Source organism: Haliotis rubra, unplaced genomic scaffold (genome assembly GCF_003918875.1).
Source record: "Haliotis rubra isolate DU_JTF1 unplaced genomic scaffold, ASM391887v1 Scf371, whole genome shotgun sequence".
Classification (NCBI taxonomy): Eukaryota; Metazoa; Mollusca; class Gastropoda; order Lepetellida; family Haliotidae; genus Haliotis; species Haliotis rubra.
In genome coordinates, this window is record NW_025767048.1 from 435919 (window position 1) to 453632 (window position 17714).

The 17714-nt window shown below is 38.3% G+C and overlaps 2 protein-coding genes across 3 annotated transcripts in view; one reads left to right on the top strand and one right to left on the bottom strand.

Annotated features, from left to right (window-relative positions):
• The first annotated feature begins 215 nt into the window (after nucleotides 1-215).
• Nucleotides 216-9590, top strand: LOC124285975 (tubulin--tyrosine ligase-like). 2 transcript variants are annotated; one of them, XM_046722282.1, is made up of 10 exons: nucleotides 216-490; nucleotides 1770-1848; nucleotides 2360-2583; nucleotides 4027-4159; nucleotides 4538-4738; nucleotides 6899-6992; nucleotides 7718-7836; nucleotides 8035-8408; nucleotides 8625-8699; nucleotides 9025-9590. In XM_046722282.1, exons 1-8 carry the CDS (start codon nucleotides 316-318, stop codon nucleotides 8141-8143), a joined length of 1134 nt encoding a protein of 377 aa, XP_046578238.1. In that variant the 5' UTR covers nucleotides 216-315; the 3' UTR covers nucleotides 8144-8408; nucleotides 8625-8699; nucleotides 9025-9590. The 2 variants fall into 2 exon arrangements, with proteins under 2 accessions (XP_046578238.1, XP_046578237.1); XM_046722281.1 differs by having other exon boundaries at nucleotides 8035-8699.
• Nucleotides 9591-12311: 2721 nt separating this feature from the next.
• The window catches only part of LOC124285955 (nuclear RNA export factor 1-like), a 32399-nt gene continuing 26996 nt past the window's right edge, over nucleotides 12312-17714 (bottom strand). The window contains exons 15-19 of the mRNA XM_046722244.1: nucleotides 17546-17618; nucleotides 17005-17062; nucleotides 16372-16526; nucleotides 15061-15121; nucleotides 12312-14184 (exon numbers count right to left, since the gene is read on the bottom strand). Coding sequence (XP_046578200.1) covers nucleotides 14146-14184; nucleotides 15061-15121; nucleotides 16372-16526; nucleotides 17005-17062; nucleotides 17546-17618 — 386 coding nt within the window. The 3' untranslated portion in view covers nucleotides 12312-14145. The remainder of the gene's footprint in view (nucleotides 14185-15060; nucleotides 15122-16371; nucleotides 16527-17004; nucleotides 17063-17545; nucleotides 17619-17714) is intronic.

A 17714-nucleotide genomic window follows, 5' to 3' on the forward strand; every position in this document is an offset into this window, starting at 1 on the left:
CAGTCTATTTTTGTGAGGACCAAACACTATAGTTTATAGTTAAAAATTGGGTGGGGGGTACGTAAGGAACTCTTACCAAAAAAATGCTCAGAACTAAAAACGTGCACTGCCGGAAGTATATAAACATTATTTTAAGATTGGAAAACGAAAAGAAATATTTTACGGATATTTTTAAGTGGTATGCAATTCTTATCCAGAGAGTTATCTTCCTTGGTTTCTAAGCACGCACTTGCAGCATACACGTAATGTGTAGATATAAGGTAGTATTTAACTGTTCAGTGATCAGTGACAGTTCCAGTATGTAGTCGCTCCTAAATGGCAGACCTTTCATACCTGTTTGTACAACGTGATGCCGGAAGCAGCGTATACACAGCTGTGGCAAAATACCTGCAAACAAGGGAAGATAAATCATGGAAGAAAGTGCCGAAGGATTCGACCAGGTTCAATTTGATGTTGGGTGACAGAAACAAGTTACCCTACAGCAAACTTGGTAATTGTTTAGGACCTCTATTGTAAACATCTCTATTACAAAGGTGGATCAGATAGATGCTAATCAAAATCACGTATAGTTGAATAAGATATAGAAAGGGTAGGTAACGTATTTCATAATTTTCGTTCAAAGTACAAATGAAATTGTTTTGTAGAAAATACTTACGGTAGCCAGTACTGAGTTACTGTTATTCTTTTGTTTCCATACAACTCCAAACGAAGTTAATAATTTTATGATAAATGAAAGCAATTATGTAAAGTATCTATAGTTATGTATGTGGTAAGCATTCTTTGAACGTATTAATTAAAGACATTTTTCCAGCAATATATTTTGTAAAGATAAATCAAATTAAATATGCAGAGAGTTTGAATTTTCAAGTCAACTGGTGATGAGAAACATGCAAGTGCATGACCTTTTATAATGCATTACCAGTGTATATCGAGGGTTAGAATTTTACTTCAAATAAGCAAAACATATATAGTATACAGAAGATAATAAATTATCTTATAAAAAGCCTGGTTTATTTCTTCAATGCCCCATGTTTGCTTATTTGTGCAGAGCAGATGTGACATAATTGTGGATCATTTCCCTGCTTGTCTGGCTCAGATAGCAATATTTTACTTGCCATGAATTAGCAGATTTTAAGCTTCATCTGTATGTATAAGAAAGGTGTAAAAATCAGTTTCTTAACATAGTAATGAGAAATTGCAATAAATAAAGCAAGTTTGTTAGCTCATAAAAATCACTTACAAGTTAATTGGTTTAATAAATGCTAAAAGCAATAGATACATCTTAATTACATATACCTTTTCTATAGATCAATTTGAAGTTGTGGATATAAACCATGGAACTTGCAGACAATTGTTGTGATTGTACATAAGAATATCACTGGTTATGAATCCTTCTTCAATCCTTTAATGATATTTCTAGTCAGGGGCGGATACAGGATTTTCGTTTATGTAGTACATTTGGAACACTCTTTGGGGTGTGCAAGTGATTACCTTGTGGAGCAGTTTCTCATAAGTTTATTGTTCATTGTAACAAATACCTTTTGGTTCAGCAAATGTTAAAATTTGATGTCATTCTGTCATGCTAGTGATTACCTTGTGGAGCAGTTTCTCATAAGTTTATTGTTCATTGTAACAAATACCTTTTGGTTCACCAAATGTTAAAATTTGATGTCATTCTGTCATGTAGGTTTTTGCCGTTGGGCGTTAAGTACAGGATAGATAAATTGAATATGATGAAATGAGTGACCAGATATCTTGGTTCACAACAGGTCAGATTCGAGGTTTGACTCAAGTGGTGAACTATTATCGAGGCTCTGATGTCATCTGCAGAAAAGCATCTTTGGTCAGGTAAAGTATTGAGGTTACATCATCGTCTTCACATAATACTGTAATTATCATCATGATCATTAGATAACAAAAAGTGTTGTTTGATAAAAAACCAACTAACTCCTTTCACATTTGATTTCATTTTTTAAGCAGAGGTCAGGGATATTTGTTTTGTTTAAAATGGACAGGCTTATAATCTGCATATAAGATTTTGTAGTCTCCAAATTTATTTTTGGAGCTGTGCATGGTTTTGTTTATAACTGATGCCCTAAAATATTATTGTGATATATAAATGTTTATTATTAACATGTGTCTTTAAACTTTAATCTGTCATCCCTATGCCGATAGTAAATCTATATTTTGGCAACCTGCATTTGGTGTCTTGTATGGATTAAGGGATGTGGACAGTGTGGGTTGTTAATTATGTCCTCAGTTAATAATTTATGGTTTGCTGTAATGTGGCTGGAATATTGCTGACTAAGACATAAAACGACCTGTTATTTGTGTTTAGTGGTCCTTATTGATTCACCAGAACGCTTAAAGACTACTGTGAAGAGCAGAAACTACGGATGTTTGAGTGGATGCCAACATCATTTGTCATCTACCCACCATGTGATCAGGAAGTGGTGGTCATTGGTGAGGAGAAACTTGTACGCCAGAGACGATCACGGAGTGACGAGCGGGACCAACTGAAGAAATGTGCCGAGAGGGCCCCACATGTCATATGGATTGCAAAGAGCTCAAATGGGGCTAAAGGTTATGTTAAATCTTGTAGGATTCTTATACAGTGATCAAACTGAACATTATAAGGGTAATGCTATTTTTGAGGGCATTATCATTTGCAGAAGCCCGAGGTCTTCCATTAACTGCCCGACGAAGGAGGGCAGTTGAAATTGACCGAGGGCTTCTGCAAATGATAATGCCCTCAAAAATAGCATTACCGAGTATTATTGCTAAAATACATGGAATTTGTGTTGAAAAGAAAAGGGAAACAATGAAGGAATTTGACTGTAAGTTTACCAAAATCAACTTCTGACGGGCTTGACTGCCCGAATGCAATTACGTCATCGAACAATTCAAGTGACGCCACAACAGAAAGTGACGATATTCGACCTTGGCCTTTGACAAGACCATAGCCTGCAACATGTCAAACTATGACAGTGTTCGGTTTTGGTCCATCAACAGTCTTAATAGTGCAATTGTTAAGGTTAGCACCAACAAGAAAGCCAATGCTACTGCTATTTGAAGCGGGAATTTGGGTTGCTTTGACTTGTTTGACCCAGAATATCTGCCAGTCGAAAGCAAATTAATGTCGAACTATGACGTCACTTGACAACAGAACTGATAGTGGCCCGTCGTTAAGGTTGAGCGGTCCAATATCATTTGCAGCGGACCGCAAATTTCTGATAATGGGAGGGCCGTTTCATGATAATTCCATGTATTTTAGCTATAAAGTGCAATACGCTGCAAAATTCCTACTTGTGTTTCAGGTAATTCATCTGGCCCATTGTTTTATTTTTTACAAAAGGATTTTAACAGTGTTATCACAGCTGGAAGCAGTTATCAAGAAATTCATATTTTTACATGTTTAGATAAATCAGTTGTTTCCATGTGCCTGTATTGCTGCTGTTGCTATCTTGACCTCCAAATACTAGAAATATTGGAACTATCTTGAGACCAAAATACACCATCTGTGCTAAACGATTAAAACACAGTATTGAACAATACCAACCAACACCTCTGTTTGGTCCATGTTGCCACACAAAACTAGTTTACAACAAATGTTTATGATAAACAAACAGATAAAACAAACTGTTTTCTTCTTCTGGGCTCTTGCTGTATAATTTATTTAGTTGAAAAGTGTACAACAAACTATAGTTTGTGGTCCCTTTGAGTTTGTTACAGCTGTAGTTTACGGTACATTTCCTTGTGGGCTCCCACTTTTACAATAGTTCGATGGCCTGCCAAGATGCAAGCCATTTTTTTCATGTAAGCCCGATAGGTTGCAAAGCTTTATATTTAAATAGTATTGAGGGCTTGCCCAACCTTTTTAGCAACAATCATGTGTAAGCTTGGGCTTTTTTTATAATGGTAGCTACGCCCCTGAACACATTGTGCTTTTCATTTATGCTTAATTATGCTGTGAAGTCATTGAAATACTGCTCAAACCCATCTCTATCATGTGTCAGTCTGTTCCAGGAGATGGTATCCAGATCTCCAGTGATGTAGGGAGCCTGGTCCAGATGGTGGACAGTCAGAAGAAAGCCTACGTTATACAACAGTACATTGACTCACCATTACTATTGTCTGGTGGACGCAAGTTTGACATCAGGTTGGCATAAAGTAAAGGACCAATTCTAACCTGGAAAATACCCTCAGATAAAGCTCTAGGGGTGTGTAGATCTGGTGATGGGGATGGGGTTCCTTGATCGTCTATTATCAATTTGGGTACTGGTACTAGACTTGCTGATTTTTGTATTTGTCCCCAATAATTGAAATATTGTTTAAAGTAACATTGAACCAAACCGTTTGCTCACATATCAGCCAAACAGATATGACAAATGGTTTGGGGAAATTGGAAACTATGGGTGTTACCGTAGTTGGAATATGAACCTTCATGGAGAGACAGCCACATTACCGTTATATCAACATCAGAGCTTGGTGCCACATGCAGATTATGGTGATTACTGTATCATGCTTGTTGCTGCAGGTGCTGGGTGCTGATTGATGCCACATACACCATCTACCTGTACAGAGAAGGAGTTCTTCGCACGGCGTCGGAGGAGTACGAGCCTGACAGACTGGACCATCTCACAGCTCACCTCACCAATCATGCTCTTCAGCAGGAGTTGTCAGAAAACTTTGGCAAATATGAAGTTGGCAATGAAATGTTTTATGACGAGTTTGACAGGTATGTTGTGAGTGGGTAATAATGCTGCTTTGAACAGTTTGTAAGATAGTTCAAATAGTTAGGTTGTCTCAGTATTTCACCATAAGGCCAGACCAATTTTTTTCTTGCCTTATGGATCCTCCGGTCGTATTTTCTCAAGAGTAAGAAAAAAAATATATAAAATTTCCCTACTCAAAAAATAAAATCCTGATGTTTTTATTTGCCAAACATGTAAGCTTACAAAAAAAAAATTGATTTGATTGTTTTTTGGCCCCTATACACTTAATACATTGCCAAAAGTAGAACACTTTTAGTATTTAAAAGGAATATTACTTTGACTGGTGATATTTTATTTTATTATTTTTTCCCCCTGCCTTTAGGTTTTCTGAGGACAAAAATCTGTAGAACAAGAAATAAAATTGGTCTGGCCTAATGAAATAAACCATAACTTCAATAAAACTGATAACTGTGGTGCTGACTGACTACGTGTAAGGAGAATCATCAGGACTACTTTTGGGTGCAAACCCATTATCGATTGATCTCTGCATGGCAAAGGGACACAACATGCACAAAAGAAAAATATACTGAGTCAAAAAAGAAACTTCACAAAATGTAATTTGAAAAATAATGAATAATTTTTCTCTGATGATACATCTATGTATCCGAAATGGGATCCCTACCTTTCGACTCTAGAAAAACGTTAGCAAAACCCACTCAAACCCATCCATTCGTCGTGCAAATGACGTTAGTGCCAAATCAGGTTTTGCACGTGCAGTCGATCACGTGATCTTCGCATCGAAGTTTTCTTTATATGCACGCGATGTTTGCATTGGCCTCAAGAATTGAAAAACACTTTTAAACCACAGTTCTAATGGTACTTGAAATGCCACGATTGTCAAATGTGCAGCGTGAACGTGCCGTTGGCATGTTGCAAGCGGGAAGATCAGTTATTGACGCCGCAAGAGCAATGGGATGCAGCCGCCGTACTGTGTATGATGACTTGCAGGTCGCTCTACAACAAACTGGCACCACTTCTGATCGCCTAACGCAAGGTCGAGGCCCACGCGTGTGGCGCCACGAGCAGAAGACGATCAAATCGGCCCTACGCCACCTACGTGACAGATTTCTGCCGGCTACACGAACCAGGGCTGAGATGTTTAGAGGTCGACTGTCCTCACAGACCATTTGAAATCGGTTGCGGGCTGCCAATCTCCATTCTCGACGCCCATATCGTGGGCCAATATTGACGCCGTTTCATCAACGTCAACGTCTGCTGTGGGCCCAACGCCACCTCCGATGGACCCAGAGAGACTGGAATCGAAGTAGTCTTTAGCGATGAATCCAGGTTTACCCTCAGATTCGCGGACGGCAGGCATAGAGTCTGGAGCGGCGACGCTGAGAACGGTATGCCCAATGTTGTGTACAGGAAGTCGACAGATTCGGGGTGGAAGTTGCATGGTGTGGGGTGCTTTCTGTGGGAACAACCGTTCTCGACTTCTGGTCATCCATGGAAACCTCACAGCTGCTGCTTACCGCGACCAGGTGCTCACCCCTGAACTCGTTCCTTTCATGGCGGCTCATGGCCCAGGTCTGCAGTTCCAGCATAATAATGCTCGGCCGCATACCGCGATGTTGACACGAAATTTCCTTCAAAACGCTGGAATCAACGCCATGGACTGGCCATCGAGGTCCCCTGACCTTAATCCAATAGAGCATGTTTGGGATGCACTTGGGAGAAGGCTACGTGGTCTTAGGAACCAACCTCAGAATTTGCAGGAACTTTGGCTGCCTTGCAAGAGCAATGGCGCCAGAATCCCCAACCACGGTTCACAAGCATCAGGCAGTCGATGAGGAGACAGTGTTTGGCAGTGGTGAATACGCTGGGCGACCATACGATATTGAACTGAGAAATTTCGCATTTTTATTCTTGTGACTTGACATTCTGTATACCCATGTTTTGGAACGGCGGTGTAGCCTAATGGAACTGATTATGGCACTGTCAGTGTATCGAGTATATCACACAGATCTCAGCAATGAAATAATAACAATTTAACCATCTTACCATTTCTTGTTCTTTCATAGTGCCCCGAAGAAAGAATGTGAAGTTTCTTTTTTGACTCAGTATATTTTTTGGTAAACGTATTAGTCTCTGACAAAGTATTGAAGCATGTCGTATCTTAGCTTCCTCCAGGACAAATATGGAGTTGGCCTTGACACTGCCATCTTGCCACAGATTCGCTCCATCGTGAAGACCTGTCTGGGTATTGTCCAGAGTGTGAGTACCAGATACATGAAACATATTTACACTGTTAACTAAACCACTTTCAGAAATATGGTATAGAGGCTGTATTGAAAGTACTTCTGGCCAGAAGTGTGAGGCATCATTGTGAAGCATTCAACAACTCTGGAACTGTTTGATGGAATGAGCTGCCAGATTTCTGTAGACTCCTGACTGTTCGAGTCTTCGAAGCATTTGCTCTAAATATTTATGAAACAACTCTTAGTATTGTTAGTAAAAGATTTAATCACAGCTGAGTAGTTCCATTATCATTGATTCTTGGATAGATTTATATAAGTTGTATGCTTCTCTCGAGGATAATACGGTCTAATCTATATCAGACCGTATTGCCCGAGGGCACGGCATGACAGACCCTATTTTACCGAGGGCACGGCACGGCATGCGTCATATTATGACGTCATAGGATTGTTATCGCTTCAGCTTCTTGGCGGAGAGCTTGGCGGTTACCGTGGCAGTGAGTAATATTTTTTCCAGTTGTCACCCTCCTGGAAGGGTGACACGGAAACTTGTTAAACCGTCATTGACCAATGAAATTAAAGTATTTTACATGAAGTAAGATAATAGTCATTATAGGCACTGATTTCTCTTCATTGATGAGTAATAATAGTTGTTTTGTCATTGATTCTTGGAGATATTTAGTCATTATAAGTGTTGATAGGTGTATGTCCACTCTATGGTATATATATGATATATCTGCACAGAAACTGAACACCACAGGGCTGGACTACTGGAGCTTCCAGCTGCTGGGCTTTGATTTCATGGTGGACAGTGACCTCAAGGTGTGGCTGCTGGAAGTGAACGGGGCCCCTGCCTGTGCACAGTAAGTGATAAGACTGATTAACTGGTCAGGTGATTGGTTACATAGGTGGTGTGGAGTTTTTAGTTAGTCTGGATGTGTGGACTAGTTGGTGAATTAGGAGAAGTACTCAATTTACACGATTTCCTTTCGAGTGTACATTGGAAGATGTTGTCTGACCTAGTGCCAAGTGTAGGATATATACATGTTGGTATATTTCAGGAAGCTGTTGTCTGGTCTAGTACAGAGCCTAGTGGAGACAGCCATCGACCCAGTGTTTGTTCCCTATGGTCAAGTGCAGTATGGACCCAATCTCTTTGATCAGATCTGAGAAATTCTATTCTCTCGGAATCAAAGACATGGCTGTTGTATCAACATGTATGAATGTTGGTGAAATCTTCTGCACAGCTCAAGCTATCCTCTCAGCTTTACAGATACCAGTGAATGGATGTCCAGACACATTTGAGCCCTCAGGTGTATTTTTTAACGTTACTCTCTGCAATATTACAGAAGCCTGGACCAGACAAATCCGTGATTATTATTTCGAGCAACAACTCATTCCATCAACGCATGATGACACACATTTAAACATGTAGGTGAGCGACCACCTCATCCATTTAGTCTGTTATGACACACATTTAAACATGTAGGTGAGCGACCACCACATCCATTTAGTCTGTTATGACACACATTTAAACATGTAGGTGAGCGACCACCTCATCCATTTAGTCTGTTATGACACACATTTAAACATGTAGGTGAGCGACCACCTCATCCATTTAGTCTGTTATGACACACATTTAAACATGTAGGTGAGCGACCACCTCATCCATTTAGTCTGTTTAGTGATCAGCATAGATTGTTCTTTAACCCTGAAACCCTATGAGGTGAGGTGAGGTGAAATTGGGTTTTACGTCGTGCTTGAGAATATTTCGCTCATATGACGATGTGCATGCATGTGTATGTGTATGTGCGGCTGCTTGTACTAGCCCAGACTTAAGCTGGTTTTATAGTGCTAGCCCACTGAGATACGATGCCGCAGTGAAGCATGAATACCCCACTCAGACACATTATACTGACTCCGAGCCGACCAGTCCTTGTTGTACCCATTAATGCCGAGCGCCAGGCAGAGACCAACAAGTACCATATTTTAACGTCTTTTGGTATGACGCGGTCGGGGATCGAACCCGCGACCTTCTGAAACCCTATGAGCATAGGTGTGCGTGTGCGTGCGTCCATTTTGTCCTGAAAGTTTATTAAATGACCCGTGGTAACAGGTGAAAATGAAGTCTGCTTCCCCCTTTCTCAAAGCTGTGTCCGCCCCAGATGAGGTCCTCACACTCAGAATAAATCCATCAAACACTGATAAGTTTATTTCCTTTGTTGATATGAATCGTGTTAGTCATGTGGTGGCTTCTATTTCTGTTATAATTCACTTCCATTTTTTCATCATGGACAAAAAGAATTTGAAGGAAACAAGTTTCTTTAATGTTAAATTCAGCATCCATAAGTACAACAAATCTCATTGGATCTGCGCGAAACATGAGTAAATCTTGTAGTTTTGTCAGATATGTGTGTCAATGAGGTCTACAAATTATATTGGTTTGTCCAATTGATTAACACTGAAGTGGTCAAGAATTACCTGAACCTTGTCCATTGTTGCTTCTTGCTGTTGTTTTATTATAGAACACATTCATTGATATATATATATATTTCTATTTATCTTTCGTTTAATGGAAGTATACATGGAATCTATAAATAAAACATTTTTAGACCATTCCAGTTTTAGGTGATTCTTTTTCTTTTTGAAACGGCCAGAGATGCCAACTCTGAATCTAAGGAAATTGGAGTCATGACTTGGTGAAAGCCAGGTCTGAGCACCAAAGGTGCGAGTTGGGGGTGAGCGCGTGGTCGGCTCTGCCATTTTGTTTCACTTTCATACGGACTATGACATGCATTCAGAAAAACTTTGTGAAACTTCATCGTCAATAACACGCAATATACACAATCAACACGCCAAAGGATCACACGCTAAGCTTCTGAATGCTTTTACCAGTTTTCACTCAAATAAATCACCAGTGACTTACAAAATTGTATACCGCAAAAATGAAGTCAGAGTTTTTCTAAAAAATCGGAGAGCAGATTTTGCATTTGAAAATTGGAAAGTTGGCATCTCTAAACAGCGTGTCGATCATAATCCTGTACTGTTTTACCAGTTTGATTTGCTTAGGCAGCCCAAGTCCATAATGTGACAATGCTGTACTTCCAACAAATGTGTGTGGCGTAAAACTAAACTCACTCACTCCAACAAATGTCTCTGGTCCAGCTGTGTGCACGACATCAAAGTTGTGCTAACACCCCTGCACATTCCTTTTTTTTCCCCCAAGTTATCGTGTCCAAGTTTTTGTATACATTAACATGCTACAATCAAAACGCTGTGAATCCAGGTTTGTAGGACAAATTTTACTTGTTAGGAAGTATAAATTCAACAATTTCTTGTAGTTAAGTGACTGAGCTTCTTTAGAATTTAACCTTAGAAGTCTGCACTATTTGGAATTTACCATTTCTGTATAAATCAGACATGGTTAAAAAAAAAACAAGAAAAAATTGTGTCCAGGGACACGGATGCCCCCGCTGACATTCATAAGACATATAAAGATCAATAATTGAACAAAATTCACGAACAAGTTCAATAAACATCTGTGCAACTATGACATGCACACCTTTCGAGTCTCAATGAAACACATGTATAAGCTTAATCAATTCTGTTGAGCAGTTTTTGTGGAGAAGTGGATAGACTTAATCCCCTATTTCACTATCATCACAGAGAAATTCAGGAAAATTTATCTAAGTTCAAAATTCTCTAAACACAAAAAAATTATAAAATACGAAAACAAAATATGAGATGCACACCTTTAGAGTCTCTATAAAAGACATATGTAAGCTAAATGAGTTTTGTGCAGTGGTTTTTGAGGAGAAGTGGATAAAGTACACCCCCTGTTGTATGGGACAAACTGGATGAATAGAGCCAATTCAAGTTCAAACATCTGTAGAAGTGACAAAATTAAGAAATTGGATGAACAAGGTATGAGACGCACACCTTTAGAGTCCCAATGAAACACACGTAGAAGCTCAATCAATTCTGTTGAGCAGCTTTTGTGGAGAAGTGGATAGACTTCACCCCCTACAACACTATATTCAGAGAGAAATTCAACAAAATTTATGCAAGTTTAAACGGCATTAAAATTGGAAAAATAAATAAAATACAAAATCAAAGTATGAGATGCACACCTTTAGAGTCCCTATAAAGCAAATGTGTAATCTAAATGAATTCCATAAAGTAGTTTTTGAGGAGAAGTGGATAACATACACCCCCTGTTGGATGGAACGAACAGACTGAATAGAACAAAATTCAACTAAGTTCAAGCATCTGTAAAAGTGACAAAATTAAGAAATTGGATGAACAAGGTATGAGATGCACACGTAGAAGCTCAATCAATTTTGTTGAGCAGCTTTTGTGGAGAAGTGGATAGACTTCACCCCCTACAACACTATATTCAGAGAGAAATTCAACAAAATTTATCTAAGTTCAAACGGCATTAAAATTGGAAAAATAAATAAAATACAAAATCAAAATATGAGAGGACCTTTAGAGTCCCTATAAAGCAAATGTGTAATCTAAATGAATTCCTGTTTTTGAGGAGAGTGGATAGCATTACACACTGTTGGATGGCTAACACTGGCTGAATAACGCGAGATTCAACTAAGTTGAACATCTGTAAAAGTGACAAAATTAAGAAATTGCATACAAAATTATGAAATGCACACCTTTAGAGTCCCTACAAAAGACATGTAGAAGTTCATTCAATTCTGTTGAGCAGTTTTTGTGGAGAAGTGGATAGACTTCATCCCCTATTACATAGAGAAATTCAGCAAAATATACCTAAGTTCAAATGTCTCTAAACTTAAAAAAAATAAAAATAAAAATAAAAAAATGAGATGCACACCATTAGAGTCCCAAGAAAGCCCATGTATAAGTTCATTGAATTTCACAGAGCGGTTATGGTGGAGAAGTGGATAGAATACATTCCCTGTTTCGTACGGACGGACGGACACCAAGGGTAACCCTATATACCCCTGCCATATATGGCGGGGGCATAAAAAACCCATTGAGAAACATGATTGATCCACAGCCAATATTTGAGTGGGGAATTGAACCTGACTTTGTTATCTTCAGCATATCCTGACTGCTATAACATCATTTCTAATTGACAAGCCATTTCCACACACTACAGATGCATTACCATGTCACAATATCCCCAGGAAATTATACTAATGAAGATTCTGTCGCCAGGCTTGGACAGTTGTGTGGCTCATGACATCAACCACATGTTTGTCTGGCCTAAGGTACATTTACAGTGATATACAAAGTCATGACATCAGCATTATGTATACTGAAAGAAAAACAGGGTTTCTTTCACAGAACAACAAAATATTGCTTTTGTTTTCATGGCATTTATTTATGTACATATTTCAACAATACTGTACATTCACTTTTGTGTCGGTGTTGAACACAGAATACTTATGCATGAGCATCACATAAAACTATTTACATTTGTACAGGATTACTCAATGTTACAATAGATGCATCATACAACTAAAAACATCCAGGCCAAATCCTATGGGCTTGTTCAGAGGGCATGTAATACAGTCATTGTGAATCAAATACACACAACATTGCACTTTCACAAGTAAACTGAAATCTCTAAATTAACATTGAAGTATTTTCCATGCAAAAGTAATCTTCAATATTCTGTTCAGATATGTTCAACAGATTCAGCAAGCACAATTTCTTAATATTCATAATTTGATTATTTTCTTCTTTCTTTTGTCATGAATCAACTACAATACAAAAAATCCATGTGGCCAAAGAAGTAACCCACTTTTCTTTGGATTTTTTCTTCATTTTCACTTTATGAATATCTTTTTCAAAAATTGCTTTCAAGGACAGTGTTTAATAGGTACAAAATGGCCCACAGGATCTGTATAATTAACAAATAGGAATGTAAATTTCACAAATACTGATGATAATTATCAGACATGTCAAAAGGGCTGACGTTTTATGTTTTCAGGAAGCATTTGTAATTTTTGAATAGGCATATTTTTTAGCTGTAGTCAAAGACCGAACAAACAAAGTGAGAAAGATCATTCTGGGTCATGGACTAGAATGGTCATAGATACAAATTCTGCCCTATTCACTCGTTTTAGCCATACTTCTGATCACAACAAGAATAAAAAAATATTGCAATTGTCAGCAAAAACATGTCTGATAATTTTCATGCTGATGTTCCAAAAATTTATATTTTACATTTAAAATGAGCCAATATTTGCCCTCTTCCTTTCTAGTTTTGTTAACCACTATATGTTTTAAGTATACAAACAATCTGTAAACCAAGTAATTGATAGTGTATAATTTATATAAATAAAACAGCCATTGGTTTCAAGGAATTCAATTTGTAAGAAAATAAATATCTATTTCTGAAATATCAACAAAACAGCACTATTTTAGTGTTCCAAATGATTTCCCTATGTCTATTTCTACACCTTAAATTTGCCGTATCTTTACATACATATGCATCATGTAAAGAATTCATGAAAAAATAAAAATTCAAATCAAATCAAATCAAATAACAACCACTTACAAATACAAGTATATGAAAATCCTGTTGATGTCTTTTAACAGGTCACAAACATTATCATACAGCATTTAATTTCTGTTACAAAGTACATGATCCTTCCCTGAACTACTCTCACCAGAACACACTACTTATATAAAAACATGCAAAATCAACAAAATACAACAAATGTTTGAATAAAAAAATAGTTTTCATCTTAAAAACACTTTCAACAATTCAAATGAAGGAAGGGAAATCTTCACAGAAATGATCTGGAAAATGAACAGTAATTAATTTGCTCATACTTTTTGATTGTCATTTCTGAAAAACATCTCGTCCACCAGTTATTTACACAATAAAATGTACACATATATACAAAGTACTATACACTTCAAATAAGGAAATTTATCACTGACAAGTTCTTGTCTGAGATCTTTACACAATGAACAAAATCCATCTTTTAGGTTCTGATTCTGCTGTTGCATTATTTCCATCTGGGAACTGTGTGCATATTCACACATGTTCCTGCATACACCTTCAATCAAGGAGGTTTTTCACTCTTCATGGCAACAGAAGCTTGTAACGTTACTCTCAATGTCTGACAAAGTGCTGAGGCGTGTTGTAGATAACCACAATGATGATAGAGGTCAAGCTTCTCTCATTTCACGAAAGCCAGGGGTGGAATCCGGCCATCACCCTGCAATATCAAATTATCTTTCTATAATACCCAATAGATTCTATTTGTATCTTATGTCTAGAATGATTTCTCTAGGGTTCATACACAATAGGGAGAGAGGAAAGTAAAAGAAGAAAATAAAATTTGTGGATAAGGAAGTTAGAAACATCCTACAGTGATGCAGGTCTTGAAAGTTTACCACTTTGGTGAAAGATATGAGCAAGGGTATATGGTACTGACACACTTTTTGCTTTTGTTGTTGTTTAACGCAGCACTCAGCAATGTTTCAGCTGTGATGGTTGTCAGTAAATAAACGAGTCCAGGCCAGGCAATCCAGTGATTGACCTTATATGCACCAATCTATGTAACTGGGATATGATGCTAAGTCTCAATCAAGTCAGTGAGTCTGATGACCCGATCCAATCAGTCGCCTCTTACAACAAGCATGGGTTGCTGAAGATCAACTCTAACCTGGAACTTCATGGGTGACACTCTTTTAAGACTGAATCTGGGATTTGGACATATGATCATCTGTGTGTTCAATAAATTGACTGGTGACAAATGTGCAAGCAAGGATGTCCCATTATTTCCTTATAATCAAGCCTGCCTGCCTGCCGAACATGCCCTCCACCATTTGGAGTAGGATTCAGGACCAAGCAACCAGATGGCACTGCACAGTGAATTGCAGAGATAATGTTATTTCATGCCAAACTAAGTATTATTTCACCTATACAATAGTGGATCCTGCCCACATCAATTCCTATAGAAACAAATGAAACTGTATCTATTCAGTTCCCAGTATACATGTAGACACCTTTGTGTCATAACTTGGATTTTGTCCACTGCAGTTGCCACACAAACATGAATTTACATCTATGGACTTCGCTGTATACATACATTGAGTTGAGTGAAGACGGTAGCTGACTTCTCATAGTCCCAGTTATTTTCTTCCAGACATCTACAAAAACAAAGATCACATGCTTATATTGCCTATTAATAAGAACACAGGGAAATAAGTCTTTGCTGCCTTTATGGTTAATTTCATTTCTTAAGATATCTTCAGCAAAAGGAAAACCTAAAATTTCACACTGACACTGAGATCACATCCTTATGTTGTCCAAAAGTTTTGATGATGTGTTGATTAAATGAGTGTTTGTTTATTGTTTAACACCGCATGCAGCAATATGACAGCGTGAGTATGATCTACACAATTGGATATAATGTTATGTGTCAACAGTCCTGTTATGACAAGCATGGTTTGCTGAAGATCTAACTCTGATCTTCACAGCTGATTAAACAAGTGAGCGAAGGAGTTCTTTGTGAATCTATATCATCCTTATTATGATGTGCCAGCCTATTGGAGGAAATACCAAACTGATGCAGGTGTTACATGATTATCACTTTCAACAAACTCAGTGCATGGGCATGTTGCTGAAAAACCTAGGAAAATAATCAGGGCAAATCTGGAATCCCAAACCCACAGTGTATCAGTTCCCTTGAGGTCCTCTACAGTAACTTGAATCTAGGCAGGGCTCCAGATAACTTTTGGGGGTGTGGGTGTACTTGCACATGTTGGAAGTGTAGGTGTACTGAGAATTTTGGAGGTGTACTGACATGTTTTTGTGTGAGTTTGTTGGTGATGTGGTTTGTCTGGACGATTCACTGATCACTATTTCCAACCATGTATTTTTTATTTGAAGACGAGTGAGAAATAACTGAGCGACCGTGTGATGCGCGAAATGTCAGGGCCGACTGGATATAAATAGGAACAGTGTTGTTTTTAGCCAATCGAAAAATAGCAACGCAAGGGATTCCCACTGCTGGGGTTTCCTCATGTGTCAAATCGCCTTGGAAAAGAAACTCTTGACAACAAGTATTTATCCGAAATAAATTTCCACTTGCACGATACGCATGGACATTAAATGTTAGACGTACAAAGGTATTCATGTGCGTACATGATACGCTTGAAATCTCATATTATGTCGTACTTCATTGATATTGAGTCATACATTACGCCTGTACGCCCCTCATCTGTAGCCCTGTCTAGGGACACGCTAAATGTTGAACTTACAACACTGGGGTTACCACAAAGACCCCTTGACTTTCATGCAAATATTAGAACACTGTACAAGCATTGGTTTCTTGCTGCACTGGTTGAGTTAATGATAAACCCATACAAGGGTAATTATAGCTGACAAAAGTACTTACTTTCCTGACCAATCAAGGTTCATTCCAGACTGTAATGAAAACTTCTGGATCAAAGTCTGGCGATCTACCCCTCCAGAACTTGTGGACGGAAGCTCAGGGGGGACACCTGTCACTGGACTAGAGGAAGGGGTGGGGCCAGCACTCTTGAAGGCATTCTACAACATACGCAGCATACTCCTTATAAAAAACCAAACATGTGAAAACTAAATTAAAATGCAGTGACTTAGGAGAAAACAGCCATGTTGAAAATTATGGTGGGATTAGATTTAACATAACGCTAATACACCATTAAAACTAAAATAACACATATCTAAATAAGGCAAGTAAGTGAAAGATTTACAAGTAAGTGAATGAGATAGTTTAATGTTTGAAAGTACTTCAGTTAGATAAAATGGCATGACAGCAATTAATGGGAAGAAAGTTCAAAGCATGCTCATCACTTTTGTGATCCCAACAAATACCTGCTTGGTGCAGACAAACCAAGGTTAACAAACAGTGTGAATCTGGGATTTGAACCCTGTGTTTGCAGATCCTGGCATGTCTAAGAAAATCAACACTGATTAGTAAATCTAGGCACTTTAAGACAAATTACCATATAGCTATGAAGTAAAAGGAAGTGCGGCACTTTCTTACCTGCATCTGTTCCGTCGTGGCATTGCTGACTGTCAACATATCATTGGTTATCACCATCCTGCAGAGAGAGAGACAACTAAATATCACATACACCATAAACATGTAACAACCTGTTACCACAACCAAAGCCCTTAACATGCTAAAGACGAGACATTTATTCATAGAATTGTAACAACTAGTACTATAAACCAAGTCTAAAACTGCTGAAATACGTTGAGATTCGAGAGTATTTTCAGGCTATTAAATACATCTTGTTCAGCTTGACCTGAGCTACTCTACATATGCATGACCCAGGAGGTCAAATGGCACAAACGGCAGGTCGAGTTAACCTCATTAAATAGGCGAGCAGTGAATGTTAAATGGCGACCTTATCTCGGCTGTTCGACATGTTGACAATCAACTGACAGAGGTGCACCCCTTCACAATAATAGACTCAATCAGTTTTGACATGGTCACGCAAAACATTAGTTTTCACTTGATCAGGTCAAGCTGAACAAGCTGTACCTTTAAAACTGGCCCCTACAGTGTAAGATGCACCTACCCACTTCCTGCTGGCACTGTATAGAAGACTCGGTTGAAGGCTCGGATTGGAGGCTTGTCTGATTTGCTTTCACCTGTCAAATAAATTTCATAACAGTTTCTCAACTTGTACCTCGTATTTCAGACATTATCCCAAACTTTCCTTTTGTTCAATAATATGGCATCTGCTT

Bases quoted from the DNA above. Each gene is read 5' to 3' on its own strand.
- LOC124285975 (XM_046722281.1), top strand. From the start codon at position 316: ATGGCAGACCTTTCATACCTGTTTGTACAACGTGATGCCGGAAGCAGC. The intron at 6,993-7,717 runs GTGAGTACCAGA...ATATCTGCACAG, and splicing joins GTCTGGGTATTGTCCAGAGT to AAACTGAACACCACAGGGCT. The intron at 7,837-8,034 runs GTAAGTGATAAG...GGTATATTTCAG, and splicing joins GGGGCCCCTGCCTGTGCACA to GAAGCTGTTGTCTGGTCTAG.